This window comes from Macaca nemestrina, chromosome 1, assembly GCF_043159975.1.
Source record: "Macaca nemestrina isolate mMacNem1 chromosome 1, mMacNem.hap1, whole genome shotgun sequence".
Taxonomy (NCBI): domain Eukaryota; kingdom Metazoa; phylum Chordata; class Mammalia; order Primates; family Cercopithecidae; genus Macaca; species Macaca nemestrina.
This window is the reverse complement of record NC_092125.1, coordinates 166,189,231-166,210,923: the sequence shown is the minus strand read 5'-3', so window position 1 is coordinate 166,210,923 and position 21,693 is coordinate 166,189,231. Positions and strand designations below refer to the sequence as shown.

Below are 21,693 nucleotides of genomic sequence, written 5' to 3'. Positions count from 1 at the left end.
AAGTAACAATTAGATTAAATCCAAGAAGTCCTTGGATTTTGTATCTTACAAGAATTCAACTTTCCCAATTAAGTCACTAGTCATTAAGATAAGTACCCTTCCCAAATGTGATTCAACAGCCTGGTTTTTAGCAAATAAAAACCCCATATGAAATTCAATTTAAAAATTGTAAGCACAAAGGGGTGTGCACACAGGTCAGAAACCAGGAAACACATGACAATAAACATGATCCTATTTGATTGTTTTTATGACTTTTAAGAAGTGAGCATGAAAATAAATCTTTATTTTCAGTTATTACCCACCAGTAAGAGAAAGTTAGGTTCACAGTTTTAGCTCTTGACACAAAGTGAACTAGGAGGCAAATTTATATCCATCAGATACAACTAATGGACCAACTTTTTAAGTTCAGGCTATCTTGAAAGCTTGCAACATACCAGATATTGCTATGTCGTCTCTCACGACAGCAATGGATGACACTGAGTAGAAGTTGTGTTTTGAATAGCAGGTGTTTTCTATAGCATGTTGCTAGAAATCAAGATTTATAAACATGGTACATGTTTGGAAATGAGTTAGATACTTGAGAAGTCTAAACACACTGATTTATGAGTGCGTATGTTGCCATCTCAAAAGGGGTCAACAGTTCATATGGACTAAATTAATCTCAGGGTAGCACGTATGTTTGTAAATATAAAATTATATTAGACAATAGCACCAGTGCAGAACATGCTCAGCATCATAAGATCCAAAACACCAGCACAAGTTTATCCATCATTAAAAACAATTACCTCCTTCCTAAAATGTCAGAATAGTAGGTAACTGAGATTAATAAATCTAATCCAAACAAGTAACTCTTATAACATAAAATTTCTCTTTTAGAAGTATATGTGAGAACCAATCAGCTAAATATAACTGTTTAAGACTGAAGATGTCCAATACTTTTAAAATTGGACATTACCATATACAGGTAGAACATTTCTAAAAATGACGTGACAAATGATTCTTAAAACTTTTTTAAAAATTCCTTCAGTTTATCAATAAATGTGGCAGAATAAAAGACAATCCTAGAAAACTTTATTCATCATTCTATGTGTGTTTTAATAAGTAGTGATGCTCCCATTATAGGAATCCATTATTAACCTAATTTTCTAATGCAGGAAGAGAGAAAAGATAATTACCACTTTCTGTGGAATACTCAACTTAGGACCAAATAATAGCAATCTAGGAAATAGTAAAGATTTTTGGTTTATATTTCATGGATAGTGCTGCTGTTCCAGCCTTATAAAGTAAAGCTGGTCTGCTTCCCAAATTCCAAAAATTAAAATACTCCCCACCTCACCCTACCAACCAGTGCCCTTTGGTTTTTGTTTTAGAACAAGGAAGGGTTAAATGGTTGCTGATCATGGATGCACCATTTTGATTTTGTGACCTTTCACACACAGAAATCATACCAAATGGCCAGACACTTATTTTACAGAAGTTTAAATATTACACATTGGCCAAATCAACTTATTCCACCCACCCTGGTGGAGGGGGAGAAAAAACCCATACCTATAAAACTACTTCACTTGACAGGATGTGTCTACCAACAATAAGTAGCTTAAACAACTGTCACCAATTAAGATGTCTAGTTTAGATTTTAAAATGGGAAAGTCACACATTTAAAAAGTAAATATAGTTGAAAATGTAAATCAGTTATAATCTGAACCTAATGAACCATGCAAGGAGCAAGGGTTAATAAACCAATGTGCTTTGAATTTGTTCAAGTACTGATATTTCTGTATATAAAGATTTAGCATATATATATAACAGCTATCATGAGAAGTGAAAAAAGATTTTTCCCCAAAAATGAAAATATTAAAACTAAGTTAAAATACATATAGTTAGTATTCCACACAGCATAAAATTTGACAAATCAAAGTTTAACATGTCCCAGTTGACCATGTGTGAATATGCAAAGCAGGTATTAAAACCAATATGTCCAATATTTAAAACCAGTTTGTAATTGGGGGAACTTCTAAATCCTTAATTAAAAAACACAAATGAAGTGAAAGCTTTAAACTGGTACACACTGTTCACACCTATATTTCAAGTTTGGAAATGCATATTTGCAAGCAGCAATACAAAAGTATTCATGAAGAATGCATAATCTCTGAAAATTATGAAAACATCCCTGCTACCAATACATTTCTAAATACAAAACTGACTACCATATTTGTTACTTCTGTGTAGCGAGAGAAGTTCATTTTTAAAACAGATAAAATTCAGTCTTTAGGTGTGAATGGTATGAATGACGGTCCTTTTTTTTTTTTTTAATTTCTTAGTCGTTTGGAATCCTTAAGCATGCAAAAGCTTTGAACAGAAGGGTTCACAAAGGAACCAGGGTTGTCTTATGGCATCCAGTTAAGCCAGAGCTGGGAATGCCTCTGGGTCATCCACATCAGGAGCAGAAGCACTTGACTGAAAAAGAAAAACCAAAATTAACCACAGTTCTCAATTCTTCAAAATTACATTGTTAGCTAGTGTCTACATTAAGATAGAACTCTAAAAAATTTTACTGTTGGCCAGGCACGGTGGCTCAAACCTGTAATCCTAGTACTTTGGGAGGCCAAGGCGGGTGGATGACCTGAGGTCAGGAGTTTGAGACCAGCTTGGCCAACATGGTGAAATGCTGTCTCTACTAAAAATACAAAATATTAGCTGGGCGTGGTGGCAGGCACCTGTGATCCCAGCTACTTGGGAGGCTGAGGCAGGAGAATAGCTTGAATCTGGGAGGCGAGGGTTGCAGTGAGCTGAGATCTGGCCACTGCACTCCAGCCTGGGCAACAGAGTGAGACTCCCATCTCAAAACAAAACAAAACAAAACAAACAAACAAAAAAACAACCCACAAAAAACCCTACTGTTAAAACTCTAGGTAAAATGTATCAAGACAAAATTATGGATCAGAAAAAAACTACATATATTTGCAATGAGCCCTGTCCTAAATTTCTATCAAGACCTACTTTCATTCCAGAGTAATACTATGGGTTGTTTTCTTTTTCTTTTTTTTTTTTTTGGAGACAGTCTTACATTCTGTTGCCCAAGCTGGAGTGCAGTAGCATGATCTCAGTTCACTGCAACCTCCGCCTCCTGGGTTCAGGGGATTCTTGTGCCTCAGCCTCCCAAGTAGCTGGTTACAGGGCTGTGCCACCATACCTGGCTAATGAGACAGGGTTTCACAATGTTGGCCAGGCTGGTCTCAAATTCCCAACCTCAGGTGATCTGTTCACCCAGGCCTCCCAAAGTACTGGGATTACAAGCATGAGCCAATGTGCCCAGCCCAGTTGTTTTGTTTTTTCCAGTAAACCATACGAATAGATTCACAAGCAATTATGTATGTGAATTTGCATTGTTGTTCAGAATTCTTATACTTTTTCCACTTGCTAAATAAGAATGGCATCAATGTGAAAGCATGCTAAGAAACGAATATTTAAGTAGCAATAATCAACAAGGTTAAAAGTCCAAAAACAGGGCCAGGCGTGGTGGCTCAAGCCTGTAATCCCAGCACTTTGGGAGGCCGAGACGGGTGGATCACGAGGTCAGGAGATCGAGACCATCCTGGCTAACACGGTGAAACCCCGTCTCTACTAAAAAATACAAAAAAAAACTAGCTGGGCGAGGTGGCGGGCGCCTGTAGTTCCAGCTACTCGGGAGGCTGAGGCAGGAGAATGGCGTGAACCCGGGAGGCGGAGCTTGCAGTGAGCTGAGATTCCGCCACTGCAATCCAGCCTGGGCGACAGAGTGACTCCATCTCAAAAAAAAAAAAAGTCCAAAAAAAGGAGTCCAAATTGCTCTTTATAGCCTAAAGTATAAATAACAGAACTAAAAAAAAAAAGTATGGGAAAAGCCCATAAACACAACCGCCGCCTTAAAAAAAAAAAAAAAAAAAGATTGGTCTTGGAGGAACAAAGTATCATTACACTGGCAGTGATAAGTTACCCTTATAATAATCAAAAATAGACTCAATCAAGCAGGTGGGTCCCCAAATTTGTAAGATGTTGAGAATTTAGGAGGACATTATGGTTGCTTCCAAGCATCAGATCTGAGTTCATATCTATCAATTACTTGGGATTCATCAAAATATTTCTCTAAGAACTTGTTTTGTTCCATATACTGTTCAAGGCATCGGAGGGATTATAGAAAGTAAAGTAAGACAAAAATGAATCCCAGCTCTCTCAGAAGAGTCTAGTAAAAGAAAAAAGCATCAACAATCATGAGTGTCACAAGAGGAATTATACAAGGAACACGATGGTTATTAAGCGGAGACTTAAAAAGCAGTTAGGAATTATCAAAGCGAACAGATTGCTTTTCAGGTAAGCCTTAGCAAAGGTCAAGAGTTAACCTGATTCACTACACCAGATTTTCTTGTCTGGAAAATGAGAATGTCATCATAGTTAACAAGAATTAAATGACATTAAGTACATAAAATGCCTAGCCCAGCACCATGATCAGCACCTAGTAAGAATTCAAAAGGTGGTAACTTAACACTACTTACAGCACTCCAAAAAAGACATTTAAGTGCTTTAAACAAAAATATAACCTAACACGTGGTTTCTTTTTTTTTTTTTTTTTTTTTGAGACGGAGTCTCGTGCTGTCGCCCAGGCTGGAATGCAGTGGCCAGATCTCAGCTCACTGCAAGCTCCGCCTCCCGGGTTTACGCCGTTCTCCTGCCTCAGCCTCCCGAGTAGCTGGGACTACAGGCGCCCGCCACCTCGCCCGACTAGTTTTTTGTATTTTTCAGTAGAGACGGGGTTTCACCGTGTTAGCCAGGATGGTCTCAATCTCCTGACCTCGTGATCCGCCCGTCTCGGCCTCCCAAAGTGCTGGGATTACAGGCTTGAGCCACCGCGCCCGGCCAACACGTGGTTTCTTAAAGACACTGCTACTACTTCTACTTCTTATGTTCCCAGAAGGACCCAGCCAGTGACTTCTAAGAGGTCCTTAAATTACATAAAAGGAAAACAAAGTCTTAAATTACCTTGTCGGTCCTGCTGCCACGGTTTGGGCGCCCACCACGCCCACGTCCACCTCGTCCTCCCCTGCCACCACGTCCTGGGCGGCCAAGGTCTCCAAAATTGATCTCCAGCTGAGACGTTATATCATTTGCTGGCTTCCGGAAATGATGGTCCATAACCGAATCTTCAGCATGAGCCTAAAAACATAAGTGAAGATGACTGGGTTATTAGTAGAAAAGTAACGTCGCAAAATTTCTAAATAATGAGCTTTCTTCTAAAAAGACCAAAAATCCAAACTGTACTTTCTGTGAACAAATGTCTCAATGTCTCCACAGGTAACAAGCTAGGGCTCAGCTATAGTGATCTTGGAGGAATAATTTCCTTCACTTTTCTCTATCTCAAAATTGCAGGTAATATCAGCGGTCCTCAACTAAAGACATATATGCTATCACAATCAACCCAAATGATTGTGGCCCATCCCAGACCTACTGAATCATAATCTTTAGCAGTGAAATCTGGACAAGTACATTTTAAATATGCCCTTCAGATCAGGACTCCAATGTGAATCCTTGATGAAGACCTCTGGAGAGGTGACATATAAGGCTACTACTATCATTGAAGTTAAAAAGAACACGCAAGTTAAAAAGAAAACCTCTGTTCTACACTCTTTCAACTATAACTAGGGTAATGACCTTATTCCATACAAACTTTTCAGAAGCATCTTCTGTTAATATACAACCATTATGTTTTTCCACACAAATACGGAGAGCTACAAATTCAAGTGAAACACTACACACTTTACATAAGGGGAATCTTGTAAAGCTATGCACAAATAAATCCACAGCTTAAATGTGTCACAGGAATCTTTTTTTTTTTTGAGACAGGGTCTCACTCTGTCACCAGGCTGGAGTGCAGCGGCGCAATCTGGGTTCATTGCAACCTCCACCTCCCAGGCTCAAGTGATCCTCCCACCTCAGCCTCCCAAGTAGCTGGGACTACAGGCACATGCCATGATGTCTGGCTAATTTTTTTGTATTTTTTTATAGACAGGTTTTCGCAGTGTTGCTCAGGCTGGTCTCAAACTCCTGGGCTCAAGCGATCCGCTGGTGTTGGCCCTCCAAAGTGCTGGGACTACCGGCATGAGCCACCACGCCCAGCTAGAAACTTCTTAAAAATGAAGTCATGTTTGTGAAATCCAGATCCTTTCTATTTGTGTTTAAGATACATGACCCAGTCTGGGAGGAAAAAAGCAAAAAGTCAGACAGTTCTACACTGCTCCATGCCTGATGTCTTCTTCCATGCTTGGGATGGGTTTTAATCTTCTAGTTGAAAACTGTGCCTATGGGACTTTAAAGTACAGCTTTCTTTTTCTAAATACGTGTAAGAAATCCTCTTTTCTACAGGAATAAAGAACATTTTCTTCTTTCATTAGAACTTGTACTATTACAATTCCATTAGATTCAACTTAAAATATTACAACTGTTATTAACTAGCCTTTAAAGTACAAATAAATTTTTGTGTTTTCATCCCTTACATCAACTCATACTAGCATTAAAGGTCAATCCTTTGTACCCACACTAACACAATGTAAGGCAATAGAAGGCTCTAATACGAATTTTAAAGGAGCCTAGAAACATAAAAACAAATTCACAAAAACACCAGCAAATTAAGATGAATAATATATACTAATTGTGTGATTTTTAAATGTTTGCTCTTTCAAACCAATGCTTTCAATTAATTGCAAACCACCTATCAAAAATATTCAGAAAAAAATAAAACCAACCAACCATATAACAATAAAAAGCAAGGCCAAGGGCAGTGGCTGAAACTTGTAATCCCACACTCTGGAAGGCATAGGCAGGAGGGCTGCCTGAGTCCAGGAGCTGGCACAGGCATGTAGTTCCAGCTACTCAGGAGGCTGAGCTAGAAGGATCGCTTGAGCACATGGAGGTTGAGGCTGCAGTAAGCTGTGACCATGCTACTGCATTCCAGCCTACATGACAGACCAAGACCTTGTCTCACAATAAAGTGTATGGGGGAGTGCTCACTTTGGCAGCACACATACTAAAAGTGGAATGATGCAAAGATTATTAGCATGATCCCCAAAAGGATGACAAGCAAAACTGTAAATTGTTCTATTTTTTAATTCAAAAAATAGAAACAATAAAAAATAAAGTATTTGGGAAAATGTGTTTAGGCTATATGCAGATACCATGCCATTTTATATAACGGACTTGAGCATCTGAAAATTTTAGTATGTCTGGGTCCTGGAACGAATCCCCTGCAGATACCAAGAAACTGTACTGGGATAAATTTGGGGCAGGGGGTTGGGGGGAACCTTTTATTTTCTTTTGAGACAGTCTTGCTCTGTCAACTAGACTGGAATGCAGTGATGCAATCTTGGCTCACCCCAACCTCTGCTTCCTGGGCTCAAGTGATCCTCTCCTGCCTCAGCCTCCTAGGTAGCTGAGACCACAGGTGCATGCAACCACATCCAGATTATTTTTATAGTTTTTGTAGAAACAGGGTTTTGCCATGCTGCCCAGGCTGGTCTCAAACTTTCAACTCAAATATCTGCTCGCCTCAGCCTCCCAAAGTGCTGGGATTACAGGTGTAAGCCACTGTGCCCAGCCTCCTTCTTTCTAGAGAGCTCAGAGAATGAGCAGCAGAAAACAGAAACTCTGAGTTCTGTCAATAACATGGTAACACAGTTCTCCATTTGTAAAGTTTCTTCCTTCCTCGTAACTACCTCACATTTGTCATGAGAATGAAGATATGTACAAGTTAAAGAGCTTTTTAAAAAAATTTTTTTGAGAAAGAGTCTTGCTCTGTTGCCCAGGCTGGAGTGCAGTGGTGTAACCTCAGCTCACTGCAACCTCCGCCTCCTGTGTTCAAGGGATTCTCTTGCCTCAGCCTCCTGAGTAGCTGGGATTACAGGCATGCGCCACCACACCTGGCTAATTTTGTATCTTTAGTAGAGATGGGGTTTCTCCATGTTGGTTAGACTGGTCTTGAAATCCCGATCTCAGGTGATCCGCCCACCTCAGTCTCCCAAAGTGCTGGGATTACAGGTGTGAATCACTGAGCCTGGCCAAAACCAAGTGTTCTAATGCAGTTTTTTTTCTACAGGACTTAAAAAAAAATAATTTCCTCATTTACCATTCATATGGAGTAAATGTTAAAAATCATCTCTAAACCTAAAAAAAACTTTAAATCTTTTTAACCTCCATTTTATTTTACAATGTTTCCAAGTTTGTCTTATAGCCATTTTGCAGTTTAAAAAATTACGCGTATCGGCTGGGCATGGTGGCACACGCCTATAATCCCAGCACTTTGGGAGGCTGAGACAGGTGGATCACTTGAGGCCAGGAGTTTGAAACCAGCCTGGCCAGCATGGTGAAACCTCATCTCTACTAAAAATACAAACATTACCCGGGCGTGGTGGCGAATGTCCATAATCCCAGCTACTGGGGAGGTTGAGACACAAGAATTGTTTGAATTCGAGAGGCGGGAGGTTGTGGTGAGCAGAGACGGTACCACTGCATTCCAGCCTGGGCGAAAGAGTCAGACTGTGTCGCAAAAAAAATAAAAATAACTAATAACCTTATTAAATGGGTTTGCCCTCACAATATTTTAATTTAACTTTACCTTAGGATGATAAAACTTGCAGTCTGGATTTCTGGCACAGCCCAATTTATGATATGAATAAATCAAACACAAATGTCAAAAGGTTAAAGGAAGCTGATAGAGAAAAAAAATTTAGGAGAAGAAATAATACAGTTTGGCTTTAAAAACTCATACAAGCCCTAACAGGGAGCGGCACTGAAATATTCCTCTAAGAACACACCCCAAAGCTTAAACGGAAGCTACCAATTCAAAAGCCATCAATGTGACTTTTTCCAATACAGCTGACCCTTGAACAACTTGGGTTTGAACATTCTGCCTCTGTCAGCCTTGAAACAAGCCCAACCCCTCTTCTTCCTATCCAAAATAAAGACCTTTGTGACAATCCAGTTCCACTTAATGAACAGTAAATATATTTTCTCAACATTTTAACTTACTTTACTATAAAAATACAGTATATAATATGCAACATACAAAATGCGTTAACTGGTTATGTTATCAATAAGACTTTCAGTCAACAGGTTATTAGTAGTTAAGTTTCGGCAGAGTCAAAGGTTACATGTGCACTGATCTGCAGGGTCAGTGCCCCTAGCAACCTCACATTGTTCAACAAGTCAACTGTATTTTCACTAGTTTCCCTGTTTCTTAAGTAAAACCCACATATTCTTTGGTTTTTAAAGCCATCATTCCTTAGACAAGATGCATATTACCATTTACTGAGTGTCCTGGCCATTACATATGATATAGGCAGACAGTTTCAAAAGTTGAATTCCAAATGAAGTCACTTACATTTTAGGTTATATGAAAATGTCAAGATTTCAACCTAACACCATAATACCAAAGTCCTTTAATGATCTCCAGTTTGGCAAGATTTCAAAAATACAATCACAACTTTGAAAAGAACTATCATATTTCTGAACACTAATAATTACACAATACACCACTAACAGCTTTTTAGGAAAAAGCATCTCTACCACATAAAACATAATTATGAACTGATCGAAGGACTTTCTTAGAATATGTAATACAGTTTATTTTCCTTATAAAGCAAATTATCTGCCCCAAATGATCCTATGTAAAGCTTTTTTTATAGACAAATCACCCATGTGAAATTTTAAAACAAAAATTATAAATACAATTCAAGTCACATCTGAACATTTTCAAACACGACAAAACTTAATTTTACCTCTTCACTCTTTGATTTATGAAGAACAAATCCCTTCTTCCACTGCCCATCAGCACCTTCATTTGGTTTTCGGATATTAAATTCTACTTTTGCCCGGTCCTTATTTTGAATAGCCTTCCACTCATCCAAAGTCATCTCTTTTGGACCCTCCTCTTTTACCTCTTCAACTTCATTCTCCCTGTGAAAAGGTTTTCAAGTTTTATACCTGGTAGAGAGCTGATATAATTTACATCAAAATATTTCAAATTTATGATTTTAATTAAGAAAGTGAACCTTGTAATCTTTTAGAGAAAGATTATCCAAGGATGAGGGTATCCTAGTTTCCTGTGTAACTAAGCAACTTGGTAGAGACCAGGAATTCAGTGTTTGCTGACTATATACAAGTAAGGGATATAGAATTCATCCTCATGAACTCTTAAATGATCATTTATCAGTAATACAACCTAGAACAGGCTTTACCAATACTAAAATATACATTTTTTAAAAACAGTACCGGCTGGGCACGGTGGCTCATGCCCGTAATCCCAGCACTTTGGGAGGCCGAGGCGGGCAGATCACGAGATCAGGAGATCGAGACCATCCTGGCTAACACAGTGAAACCCCGTCTCTACCAAAAATACAAAAAATTAGCCAGGCGTGGTGGCGGGCACCTATAGTCCCAGCTACTCCAGAGGCTGAGGCAGGAGAATGGTGTGAACCCGGGAGGCGGAGCTCGCGAGTCAAGATCACACCACCGCACTCCATCCTGGGCTACGAGCGAGACTCCGTCTCAAAAAATAAAAAACCAAACAGTACCTTGTTTAAAAACTACCTTCTTAGGTAAAATCCTCAGCCTATCTTCTTTTAAACCACATTTTTAATTTCCATAATTCCCAAAATACATTAATTCTTAATAACACACAAGAAGGTTATCCTCTTGACAGAAGAATGTCTGTTAGCAACCAGGGTTCAAATTTTGGAACATAAAAGAACTGTTCCTCTATGCTTTATTTCGGCAACTAGCACTTATAGCAAATAAAAACAATAGCCATGTTTCTACAAATCCTAAAATCCTTATACTCCAATTTTCAAACCAACCTGTATATGGAAAGGAGGCCAAGGATTCACTGCTAATAGAACTATCCACAAACACACACTGGTTTCATTATTTAACACTAAACCATTTATTTCTAAATATAATTCTCCAGTCTATAACTATTGAATACGATCCTTTCCTCTTTTTACAGAAACAAAGCACTGGCCTACGGATCCATTATTTTAGTATAATCTCAATTTGCAATTGTCATCAAACAAGTCATTTGCTATTTGGGGAGCCCTTCTTTCCAAAGATAGCAGGTGATTCAGTTAGCTTTAGAGCTCAAATATCTCCCTGGATGCTGCCCTTTACCATTTGACAAATCCTATCTTAAAACTTCCTCCAGTTATACCCATGCTGCAAAAAACAAAAAACAACTCTAGAGCAAGTTTACACTGAATTGGGTACTGAGTCCACCCAGTCATTTTACAGATGAGAAATCCAAGAATATAAAAAAAGTCCTGGTTACCCATGTTATAACACAGCCAGGAATATAACTTAGCATACCTTTTATCATATCATGGAGGCATGACACCCACCTTTCAGGAATTACTGCAAAGATTAAATAAAAACCAAACAGAAGCTCTGGAAGCTATATATAAGCTAGTTAATCAGTCAGCCAATGTTGTGTTTCTTAAATTTATACTTCCATATGCTATGCCCAGATTCTTCCCTACTCTGGAGTAAGATTAGAGACAGTTCTAATGTGATGGATAATTATTTTCTTTAAACCAAACACCTTCAATTTCATTCCTGGGTACTCAGCTAAGGATTTGCTACCGATACGCTATCAGCACATTAGTACCTTTTGGTAAAGTTATATTTGCAGATCACTCTGAGTGATTCAACATGGGCTCTATTAAACAGTTGTGGTTGGACGCCGTGGCTCACACCTGTAATCCCAGCATTTTGGGAGGCCAAGGCGGGAGGATCACTTGAGGCCAGGAGTTCAAGACCAGCCTGGCCAACATGGTGTAACCGTGTCTCTACTGAAAATACAAAAATTAGCCGGGCATGCTGGAGCATACCTATTGTCCCAGGTAATCGGGAGACTGAGGCAGGGGAATCACCTGAACCTCAGAATAGCCAAAATCGCACCACTGCACTCTAGCATGGGAGACAGGAGACTGTGTCTCAAAGAAACAAACAAACAAAAATGTTGACCACTGTGAGAAACTTAATGTTGCATAGGGTTCATTTGTTAAGGCACCAATCACAATTTCATTGTTTATCAGGCAAAAGTATGATTCCATTATAGTTTTGCATAAATTTTTACTACCAAGTTCAAAACATCACCCAATACTAGGTACTTTTATCTACTCCCTCCAATAGTATATCATTTTTCCTTATCCCAACAAATCCATGGAATATGATACTCCCATCATTAACAGTGTTTCACCATAAGAGCAATTCTTCCTGAAGAAAAGAAAAAATTCAAGGCCAGGCGCAGTGACTCACGCCTGTAATCCCAGCACTTTGGGATGCTGAGGTGTGCGGATCACCTGAGGTCGGGAGTTGGAGATCAGCCTGACCAACATGGAGAAATCCCATCTCTACTAAAAATACAAACTTAGCTGGGCATAGTGGCACATACCTGTAATCCCAGCTACTCAGGAGCTGAGGCAGGAGAATCACTTGAACCCAGGAGGCAGAGGATGCAGTGAGCCGAGATCACGCCATTGCACTCCAGCCTGGGCAACAAGTGAAACTCCGTCTCAAAAAAAAAAAAAAAAAAAGAGCAAGTTTAGAAAGCATCTGCCCCTCCCACCCCCAAACTAACTTGAATATGCTTCTGGTTAGGAATCACTGTCCTAAACAACCTGTAATCCAAGACTTTAAACCACAATAACAAATAACTGACAAAATAAACATAATTTTAGGCCAGGCGCCGTGGCGCACGCCCATAATCCCAGCACTCTGATCAGGAATTCGAGACCAGCCTGGCCATTATGGTGAAACCGTCTCTACTAGAAATATAAAAAATTAGCCAGGTGTGGTGATGCACGCCTGTAATCCTAGTTACTCGGAAGACTGAGGTAGAAGAATCGCTTGAACCCAGGAGGCAGAGGTTGCAGTGAGCCGAGATAACGCCACTGCACTTCAGCCTGGGTGACAGAGCGAGACTGTCTCGAAAAAGAAAAAAAAAAAAACAAAACAAAAACACATAATTTTAAAAGCTAGTGAAGGGCCAGACGTGGTGGCTCACTCCTGTAATCTCAGCACTCTGGGAGGCCGAGGAGGGCAGATCACCTGAGGTCAAGAGTTCAAGACCAGCCTGTCCAGTTGGCCAAGACAGTGAAACCCCTCTCTACTAAAAAATATAGAATATTAGCCAAGCATTAAAAAAAAAAAAAGTTAGTGAAGGGCTGGGCAAGATGGCTCACGCCTGTAATCCCAGCACTTTGGCAGGCCAAGGTGGGTGGCTTGCCTGAACTCACGAGTTGAAGACCAGCCTGGGCAAAATGGTGAAACTCTCCTCTACTAAAAATACAAAAATTAGCCAGGCCTGGTGGCAGGCACCTGTAGTCCCAGCTACTCAGGTGGCTGAGGTGGAAGGATTGTTTGAGCCCAGGAAGCGAAGGCTGCAGTGAGCCAAGATCACTCCACTGCATTCCAGCCTGGGCAACAGAATGAGACCTGGTCTCAAAAAAGAAAAAAATGCTCGTGAATAACATACTCTAATCTTTGCTCTCTTCACACATTTAAAAACAGGCCAGTAATGCTATGTTCCAAATTCTACGTTGGAAGTAACTTCAAGACAGAACTAATCTTAAAATGGCCACATTTTCTTTTAACTATCTCAAAGTAAAATTTGTACGGTTGTATGACAATGGTAAAATGACTAATCAAACAGAAATAACCACATTAAAATATTCTATTTTTCAAAGCATAGTCAAAATATATACACATAAAGCACTCTTTTAAGGGCTGGGTGCAGCGGCTCATGCCTGTAATCCCAGCACTTTGGAAGGCCAAGGCAGGAGGAACGCTTGAGCCCAGGAATTCCAGACCTGCCTAGGCAATGTAGTGAGACCCTGTCTCTTACCAAAAAAAGAAAAAAAAAAAAAAAAAAAGCATTCTTTTAAATACTCTTTGAGGGATGAGGGTACAATACGTCTCCCTTGTCAAAAACAAAAAGCCATCAAGCAACAGCATTAAATCTATGGGTTATCTCATTGGTCAAAATCCAGTGCTTTCAATTCTGGGTCATTACTATTACACACAAAACCACTTACTTATTTTCAGTGTCTGCCACTGGATGATGTTCTTCACCTTCAGGTGTTTCCTCAGTCACATTTGATTGATCCAAGTCACTGTAATTATAAGATATTTGTTTCTGAATGTATTTGGGGGACTCTCTAAGGAAAGAAAGAAAAAGAAAGGCATCTAGGTCCATTTACATGTAGCTGAAGAGTTCTTCATACAAAAATACCGTAAGCCCTCACATTCTCTAACTCCTTTCCTACTAAATATACTCCCCAGAAGACCTTGAAAAGCAAATAATATAAACTATTTAGTTCATATACTTCATACTTAAAAAGTAACAGAACAAGGCAGCTAATTATAAAACCAAGCTTTACTAGTTTAACAAATTTTGTAATGACAACAAAGTCAAAAACTAGAATAGGAACTATTAAGGACACTAAGATAATCAGAATACCCAAATAACCTTATTGTGGGGTTTCAGGAAAAGCTACAAATATATATGGGGGAAAAATGAGTAACAAATATATTGAAGTATAGAAAAACCAGTCATTCAATACACTACAACCCAAATTCATCCCATAGGACATTATCTTACAGTAGCTCTCAGAGGAGAGCATTCATTATCTCAGAGACAAGTAAAATTTGACAGAGGTATGGATTAACCCCTAGTTAGGTACAGAATTTTTAAAAAAATCAGAATACCAACGTTAATTCATCTTTGACAGTTCCCCAGTTGTGAGATCCGCTACCTCCACGTTTGTCCTCGTGCTTCAGGCCACTGTAATGTGAAAAAGAACTAACAAAACTGAGTTAACATAATACTCTTTAGTTCTAGAAATTCAAAGTTTGTTTATTAGATTAAAATATTAAAATAAACTAAAAACCAGTAAGACTTACGATCTATCACTTCCACTATGCCTATCAAATTCACGTTTGCCACGAGAATCAAATCCATCTCCTCGGCCCATTCCACGTCCACGGCCCCCTCGACCTCTTCCAAGACCACCACGACCTCGAATAGGTCGGTCAATAATCGGTCTATAATATAAACAAATTATACTTCCATGGTTTCCAGAATGAGGAAAATCCATCCAAAAACCCAAAAATACAGAACATGTTTACCAGCTCAAAAACCAATAAATACACATGCTTCAGAAAATTCAAAATAGTCTATTTCTAAACATAAAGGAAGACAGAACAAGAAAGCCTCCCAGAACAAGAAAACTATTTTAGCACTCTAAAACATTACTACCAATGCATATACTTTTCCACTGTTATTCATTGCACATATAATCCAGTCCATCACTATTTACCAATACACTTAAAAATTAAACACATTTAATAAACCAACAGTATTTTCCTTCTAACTCTGTATCGGGAGACAGCAAGAAAAAAAAAGTGGTTATCAATTCAATAAAGTGCTTCCATTACAAGAGACCTAAGTTTGAACCATCACCCAAAGGTCTAAAACATAACAATGCACACATACAGATGTTTCTGTCAAAAACTAATAGAAACAATTAGCCAGACTGCTACCTGGCAATTATTCCCAATTTATAGCTTAACATTAAGCGGTGACTCTATAAAGTAACAAAATATGAAGACTTTTTTGGTTCACGCCTGTAATCCCAATATTGCAGGAGGATAGCTTGAGCAGAGGAGCTCAAGACCCACCCATGCAATATAGATAGTGAGACCTCAGCTCTACAAAAAAATTAGCAGAGTGTGGTGGTGTGATCTTGTAGTCCGAGCTACTCAGAAGGAGGTTAAAATGAGAGGACTGCTTGAGCCCAGGAAGCAGAGACTGTAGTGAGCTACGCTTGCATCACTGCACTCCAAGCCTAGGAGTTAGACCAAGATCCTGGCTCAAAAACAAAAAAAAACAACTTACCGATCAACTGAAAATTCGCCTCCTTCACCCTTTTCTTCAATTGGCTTTTCGAATCTTCGTTCACGAGGTGGTCGCCTTTCTGGTCTTCTATCAATTATTTTCCCTTCACCCTGAAGTTGTTGATCAGGTCTTCTTCCAACTCGTCTTATTCCTAAAAGGATAGATAACCTGCATAAGCAAACTATTTTTGCAATACAAAAAGTTTAGGCCTGGACTGTCAAAAAGCTGCTTCTCTTCCAATCCACTACCATTTCCTGTTGTAAAAAGGAAACACTGGGTAACTCTAATGTGTAATAAAGTACCTTAGGGAAACTGCCATTTAAAGACAATAAACCTTCCAATCCATACCACGGACCAAATACATAAATAAATAAAATACAGACAATAAACTTGTTTTAAACTTCTATTTAGTTTGCCAAGTTATTCTCCCCCTCATAAGCATTTTCTATAACTGACTTGGAAATCATTTGGGCAACCATTATTCCCGTCACTTTTCAAGATATCAGTCTCTTAATAAAAAGTTTTAAATTTAAAAAATGTTAGGCAAGTGATACATTTTGGCTTTTAAAATACCAAAGAAAATACCAGCAGCCATTCATAATAACCAAGCAAATCAACACACTCACTAGATATGGCCCCTCACAAAAGTGAGGGCCACACTTTGTTATCCTATCTAATCTGAAAAAACAAAAAAGCAATTAAGACTCATAATTCTATGGAATCACAAATCTGAAAGGAAAATATGGCATTTAGGATTATTAGAGAACATCACCTCAGTTTAAAACAGCCATTTAACCAGAAAGTGTCATCTTTTAGTCTCAACTGCAGGCACACAAAAAGGGCCATCTTCCCCTATTAAACAGTTTAAAAATTTATAGCATGTAAGTGTATATATGTTTGTACACACTCCCACATCTCTAAGTACTTCCAAGTTAGGAAACAGTTACTTATTATGCATGGAGACAGTCCTCTAAAAAATTTGCCCTAACAACTATCTTTATTGTCAAATAATCTTTAAAAACCAAATCCACACACATAAGACCCCTTTTAAGCAGTATGTAAGAAATAAGAAACTTGTGACACTAAGTGATAGCTGAAGCATTTACTAATTTCCCCCTTTACTGCTTTTCCTGTAATGTTTGAAACCCCACAAAGGCAACCAATTTAAATTACTAGTGCCCTTAAGGATCAATAGATGGATGATTAAATTAATGACTTTAAGATTGTTGGTATGCTCTAATTCCCAATTTCTGACAAAGTCATAAAGCAGCTGAGGAATTGGTTTTACAAGATTTTAAGCTGCTTCACTTTGGTTCTAAGAAAGTAGAACACCATCAGGACACACCCAATTGTTCAACTGCCTGAAACTGGAGCCAAACAGTAACTATCAGTCTCTTCAATAGAATTTTGAAGTTCATTCCCTGCAAATACAAGACAGACTACAAATGTTAGACCTTACACCAAGGTATTTAAATAAATGTCATCAGTAATAAAGTGTACTGGGGTGGAGTTAAGGAGCCAGTCCTTGCAATAATATCCAAGCCACACACACCCCAGTGAACAATAGTTGGCGTTCCCACCCAATATCAATATTAAGCTTACAGAATCTTAGAAACTTAGATTAAACTCACCTAATGAAAAAGACTGACATTTAAAAATGCAAGCTTCTTTTGATATACTTATGTATAACCTGCAAGCTCATTAACTGCACTAGTTTCAGGCATCCATTCTGTTTTAGAAAATTCCTCGTCTACACTCTCAATGACATTCTGCTATCAATTCTCAAGTTCTTCAAATGGGCAAGAGAAGCTACAAAATTAATTCATAAAACATAAACATTAAATATCTGTCTAAAGTATGTCAAGCATTATGTCACAATGTGTTGTCAAAACCACAGAACACAATCAGGTTAACCTTCCTACTATCTGCAGGGATTTTGTTTACAGATATATTCCCAGTAAATAGGACAGTAGAATCTCAAAACGGGTATTGTCCATTCAACACTTTTCCTGTATTTACATGCTTGTATTTTATGCAACTTAATAAGAGTGCTCTGAAATACTGACCTAAGGAAAATGTTGATTGCTAATATGGAATAGTTTTCCCATGGAAAGACTTATTGAATGGTGAACTTAAGTCTTAGTTCTAACTTCATGAAATCATTCCCCACATTTGTCACTTAAAATACTTTTCAGGTAAGACCTTATTTCTTAGATGGGCTTCATGATCAAAATAACTCAGGCATTTAAACATGCTTCATGTTTTGAACATTCAAAATGAGTGAACACATCTACCTGGTACACACTATTCGTCAGACTCAACTTTTTTGTTTACTTTCTTAAGCTTAAGCATAGTTTAAATAATTACACAAGTCAGCGTTACTTAACACACGAATTAAATGATTTATTTAGGTGTGTTAGATTGCCATAAAGCTTAATTGGCTGAAGAGATACTTGGCCTAAGTGATGTACATGCTTTCTAATACTCCAACTGTGTTTCTCCTCAACCTATAATTTTACCACAAGAATTATTTTCTTTCATTCACCACCTAGGACCGAGGTTCTTCATTCTAAGCCTCATAAAAGTCCTCAAAAACAAACAAAAAAAAAAACCACAAAAAACAATAAACCTCCTAAAACAAATCCCACCACGAGGAAATTGTTTTGATTTTCAAAATTAGTTGAATGTCACAGAAGTCAACAAAAGCTAATGAGAACTCCTTTCAGAGAAGCACGTGGCAGGAAGGGGTAATTTCAACTTTCAACATGTAAATACAGCTTTAAAGATTCAGACCTTAGGTCCGACACCTGCTTGCTATTGATCATGCACGTTCTTATCTTCGAACTACTTGCTCTTTTTCATCCGTAACAAACTGGTAATGAGAATGCAAAAATCAAGACAATCCTGTGAAACTCACAGTGCCCTGGAAGCAACTATTAACCGCCAGTGAAACTCTGACCATGCTTCACGCACATGTGGAGGGGGAAAAAAAAAGCTGCAGACTCCAAAGAGCTCTGCTGCGACTAACGCTGTGACAGCCTCTGCACTCACTTTACCCACGAGGCCCAGACTCCACCATGTGAAAGACTCAGTTTGGGGAGTCGAGAGAGAGAGGATCGTGACTCGAGGACTTTCCTCGGGACGTCCTGCGATCACCAGTCTTCATTCATAATTCCCGCTTCTGCTTAGTCGAGTGTGGCCAAACTCCTCCATTTCCCAACAGCTCAACTCACCCCAGCAAGTTCTGAGAAAGTCCTAATAGTTGAGAGGTGGAGGAGAAACAATAAAGCACACGCGGCACCCCAACCTGCGGCTGACTCCACACATCCGATGGCCTGGAACGACCCCCTGCTTTTCGGCGGGGATACTCCGCGCCGTCGTGGGACAAGATGGCAGGACAGGAGCCTGAAACAACAGCACCTCAAAGGAGCAGCTCTGCGCAGTAAGCAGCGATGGACCCCGAGCCCCTCCGTAACTACGGCAAGCGTCGGTGAGCGGCCGGCTTCCCCGCACCTCAGTCCATGCGCTCCCCCGCCAAGGAATCCGGCGGGAAGGCAACAGCCTCCCAGGACCCCGAGCGCGCTCGAGGAGCAGCTCATCTCCGACCACGCTCCTCCGCTCACAACCTAAGGCGGGAAGGGGGTGGCTCCGAGAGCCTCGCCGGCGGTGGCTTGAACTTGGGGCTACCACGCTCCTGGCACCTTCGCAGGACCTGGCTTTTGTCGCGTGAAGAAACGTGAGGAAATAGGCGGCAAAGTCTCCCGCGGACCCTCGGAGCTCCAGAAACAAGTGGCAGCCGGCAGCCCTCTCGCTCCTTCCCTCCATCCCAGTCTCCCCCACATTCTGCCCCTGCTTTACCTTCTTTCTTAAGCGCCACGGGCGGCTGCGTCTCCTCTTTCTTGTCAACCACGCCAACGCTGGGGGGCAGCGGGTTCTTGCGGTCTTTCTGGGACTCCTTGCGCAGCTGTTTGCCTGCCGCGTTGGAGTTGGTCTGGGCCGCGGCCTGAGCTGCGCTCTTGGCCCCGGGGCCCCCAACGCCGCCCCCGCCGGCTTCTTTTTTCTTGTTCTCCGCTGCCTTCAGCACCTCGAAGGGGTCCGATTCGTCGTCAAATAACTGGTCGAATCGGTTGGTGACCACGCAGCCGAAGCCTTCCTGTAAGTGCCCAGGCATGATGGTGGCTCGGCGGCGCGTTCCTCCACGGATTGCAGCGGGCCGCGCCGAGCCAAGAGCGCCTGCTTCAGCTCTTCCCACAAGATGGCCGGGCCGAGAGAGGGGGGCCGTCTTCTCTTCCGGCGCCAGGCACACATCCGGGAGCGGCCAGCGCCGCAAGGCACTGTGGGGTGTGTAGGCCAGAGTAGTTTCTCCTGAGGCGACTCCCTGCGTTGGGACTACAATTCCCAGGATGCACCGCGCGACAACTCTTCGCGCGCGCCCGAGAGGCTGGACCCCAAGAAGGGAGTGAAGCGTGCGAGCTGAAGGAGGGGAAGCGTGGTGGTGGGCGGAGTCCTGCCACCTGCTCTGGTCGCCCTTAAACTCTCTAGGTCTTCAGCTACCCTGAAACCAGAAAAACGTGACGGCGTAGCTGACTCGCGAAAGTGCTCTTTGGTTTCACTCACGCTCCCTCGGGCTCAGGCTAACTTTCCCCACCGCTCCGGGAAGGGTCAAGGTGACTCCCAGACCTTACATCTGAGACGCACAAACTTCCGGGGGAGGGGGTGTTGCTGAGACGCCGCGCCGGCAGCGAGTAGGCTGGACCCTGCCTGTGCCAAGTCCAAGCAGCTCAGTCGCTGGAGTGCCCTTTTGTCAGGCTCCACGGTGAATCGAGGCTCTTCTGTCTAATGTGAGGTGGAATACGTTTCCTCTCGCGGGGACGTGAACTAGGGTAGCAGAACTAACCAAAAAGACAAGTGAAACTATCACATGGGAGTGTGGCGCGTCTTTCCCGGGCTTCTCACCGTGTGGCGGCCGGTGTCGTAGGAGTGGTTAACTCCTGACTGTGCAGCGCTAGACACTGGGCAAGCCGCTAGGAAGCACTGTTTACAGAAACGCTGTTACAGTCATTCCAATTAATTGTCCGTTCGTGTCCGGCAAGTCAGGGCTTAGGTGGCTGTGGTGTTAGTCACATGCGCTCAATAAATACCATTTTAGAGCATTTCGAGTGCGTATGTGCTAGGAGTTGCGGTGAGGGGTGGGAAATATTGAAGTCAATACTTAACAAAGCATTGATACTAGTTGAGAATATTAAAGTTCATTAAAAGAATACAGTTTGAATGCATTTTAAGCACATTTGGTAGCACCGTGTTTAAATATATCATAATTTTTAAATCCTTTTCCATTAACACAAAATAGCAAATGCATCTCTTATTTGGCAGGAGCTATGAATAACCTTGAACTCAACATTGTGTTAGGCAAATAGTTGCCTCTTTTCACAAATGCTGAAACCACTTCAGAGATGAAATGATTTACCAAATTCACACCTCTGTAAGTGCTAGTGACAGGTATTAGCCCAGCCTTCTACCTCCACTAGGAGACCGGACATCAGCTCTTTAATTCAGACTCTGCACTGATAGAAAGCTGTCCAGTGTTTAAGTTTCCGATATGATTTAAACATGGTTGTGTGTCAGGGTATGTAACATGGCGGAATGTAATCATCAATTTCCGAGCAGATTTTAAATCAATTCCTTAGCAGGGAAAATAGAAGACACGAGTCATATTA

At 40.7% G+C, this 21,693-nt stretch overlaps 1 protein-coding gene and 1 non-coding gene across 5 annotated transcripts; one reads left to right on the top strand and one right to left on the bottom strand.

Moving 5' to 3' along the window:
• Window positions 1-229: 229 nt before the first annotated feature.
• Window positions 230-20,256, bottom strand: LOC105498440 (SERPINE1 mRNA binding protein 1). 4 transcript variants are annotated; one of them, XM_011770510.2, is made up of 8 exons: window positions 19,835-20,256; window positions 15,977-16,127; window positions 14,983-15,123; window positions 14,792-14,881; window positions 14,115-14,237; window positions 9,804-9,981; window positions 5,017-5,190; window positions 230-2,457 (listed from the first exon to the last, which is right to left on the bottom strand). In XM_011770510.2, the coding sequence occupies exons 1-8, from the start codon at window positions 20,145-20,147 to the stop codon at window positions 2,401-2,403; spliced, it is 1,227 nt and encodes a 408-aa protein (XP_011768812.1). In that variant the 5' UTR covers window positions 20,148-20,256; the 3' UTR covers window positions 230-2,400. The 4 variants fall into 4 exon arrangements, with proteins under 4 accessions (XP_011768812.1, XP_011768813.1, XP_011768815.1 ...); XM_011770511.2 differs by having other exon boundaries at window positions 14,792-14,863; XM_011770513.2 differs by having other exon boundaries at window positions 14,115-14,192; window positions 14,792-14,863; window positions 19,835-20,255.
• Window positions 7,034-7,138, top strand: LOC112429622 (U6 spliceosomal RNA). Its single transcript, XR_003021884.1, has one exon. It is a non-coding gene; the product is annotated as a U6 spliceosomal RNA (small nuclear RNA).
• Window positions 20,257-21,693: the final 1,437 nt, after the last annotated feature.

What these genes read in the sequence shown, in the direction of transcription:
- LOC105498440 (XM_011770510.2), bottom strand. Translation starts at nt 20,147, where the DNA reads ATGCCTGGGCACTTACAGGAAGGCTTCGGCTGCGTGGTCACCAACCGA. An exon ending in CGTGGCGCTTAAGAAAGAAG is followed by an intron (nt 16,128 to 19,834) that starts GTAAAGCAGGGG and finishes CTATCCTTTTAG; the next exon opens with GAATAAGACGAGTTGGAAGA. An exon ending in GGCGAATTTTCAGTTGATCG is followed by an intron (nt 15,124 to 15,976) that starts GTAAGTTGTTTT and finishes TTTATATTATAG; the next exon opens with ACCGATTATTGACCGACCTA.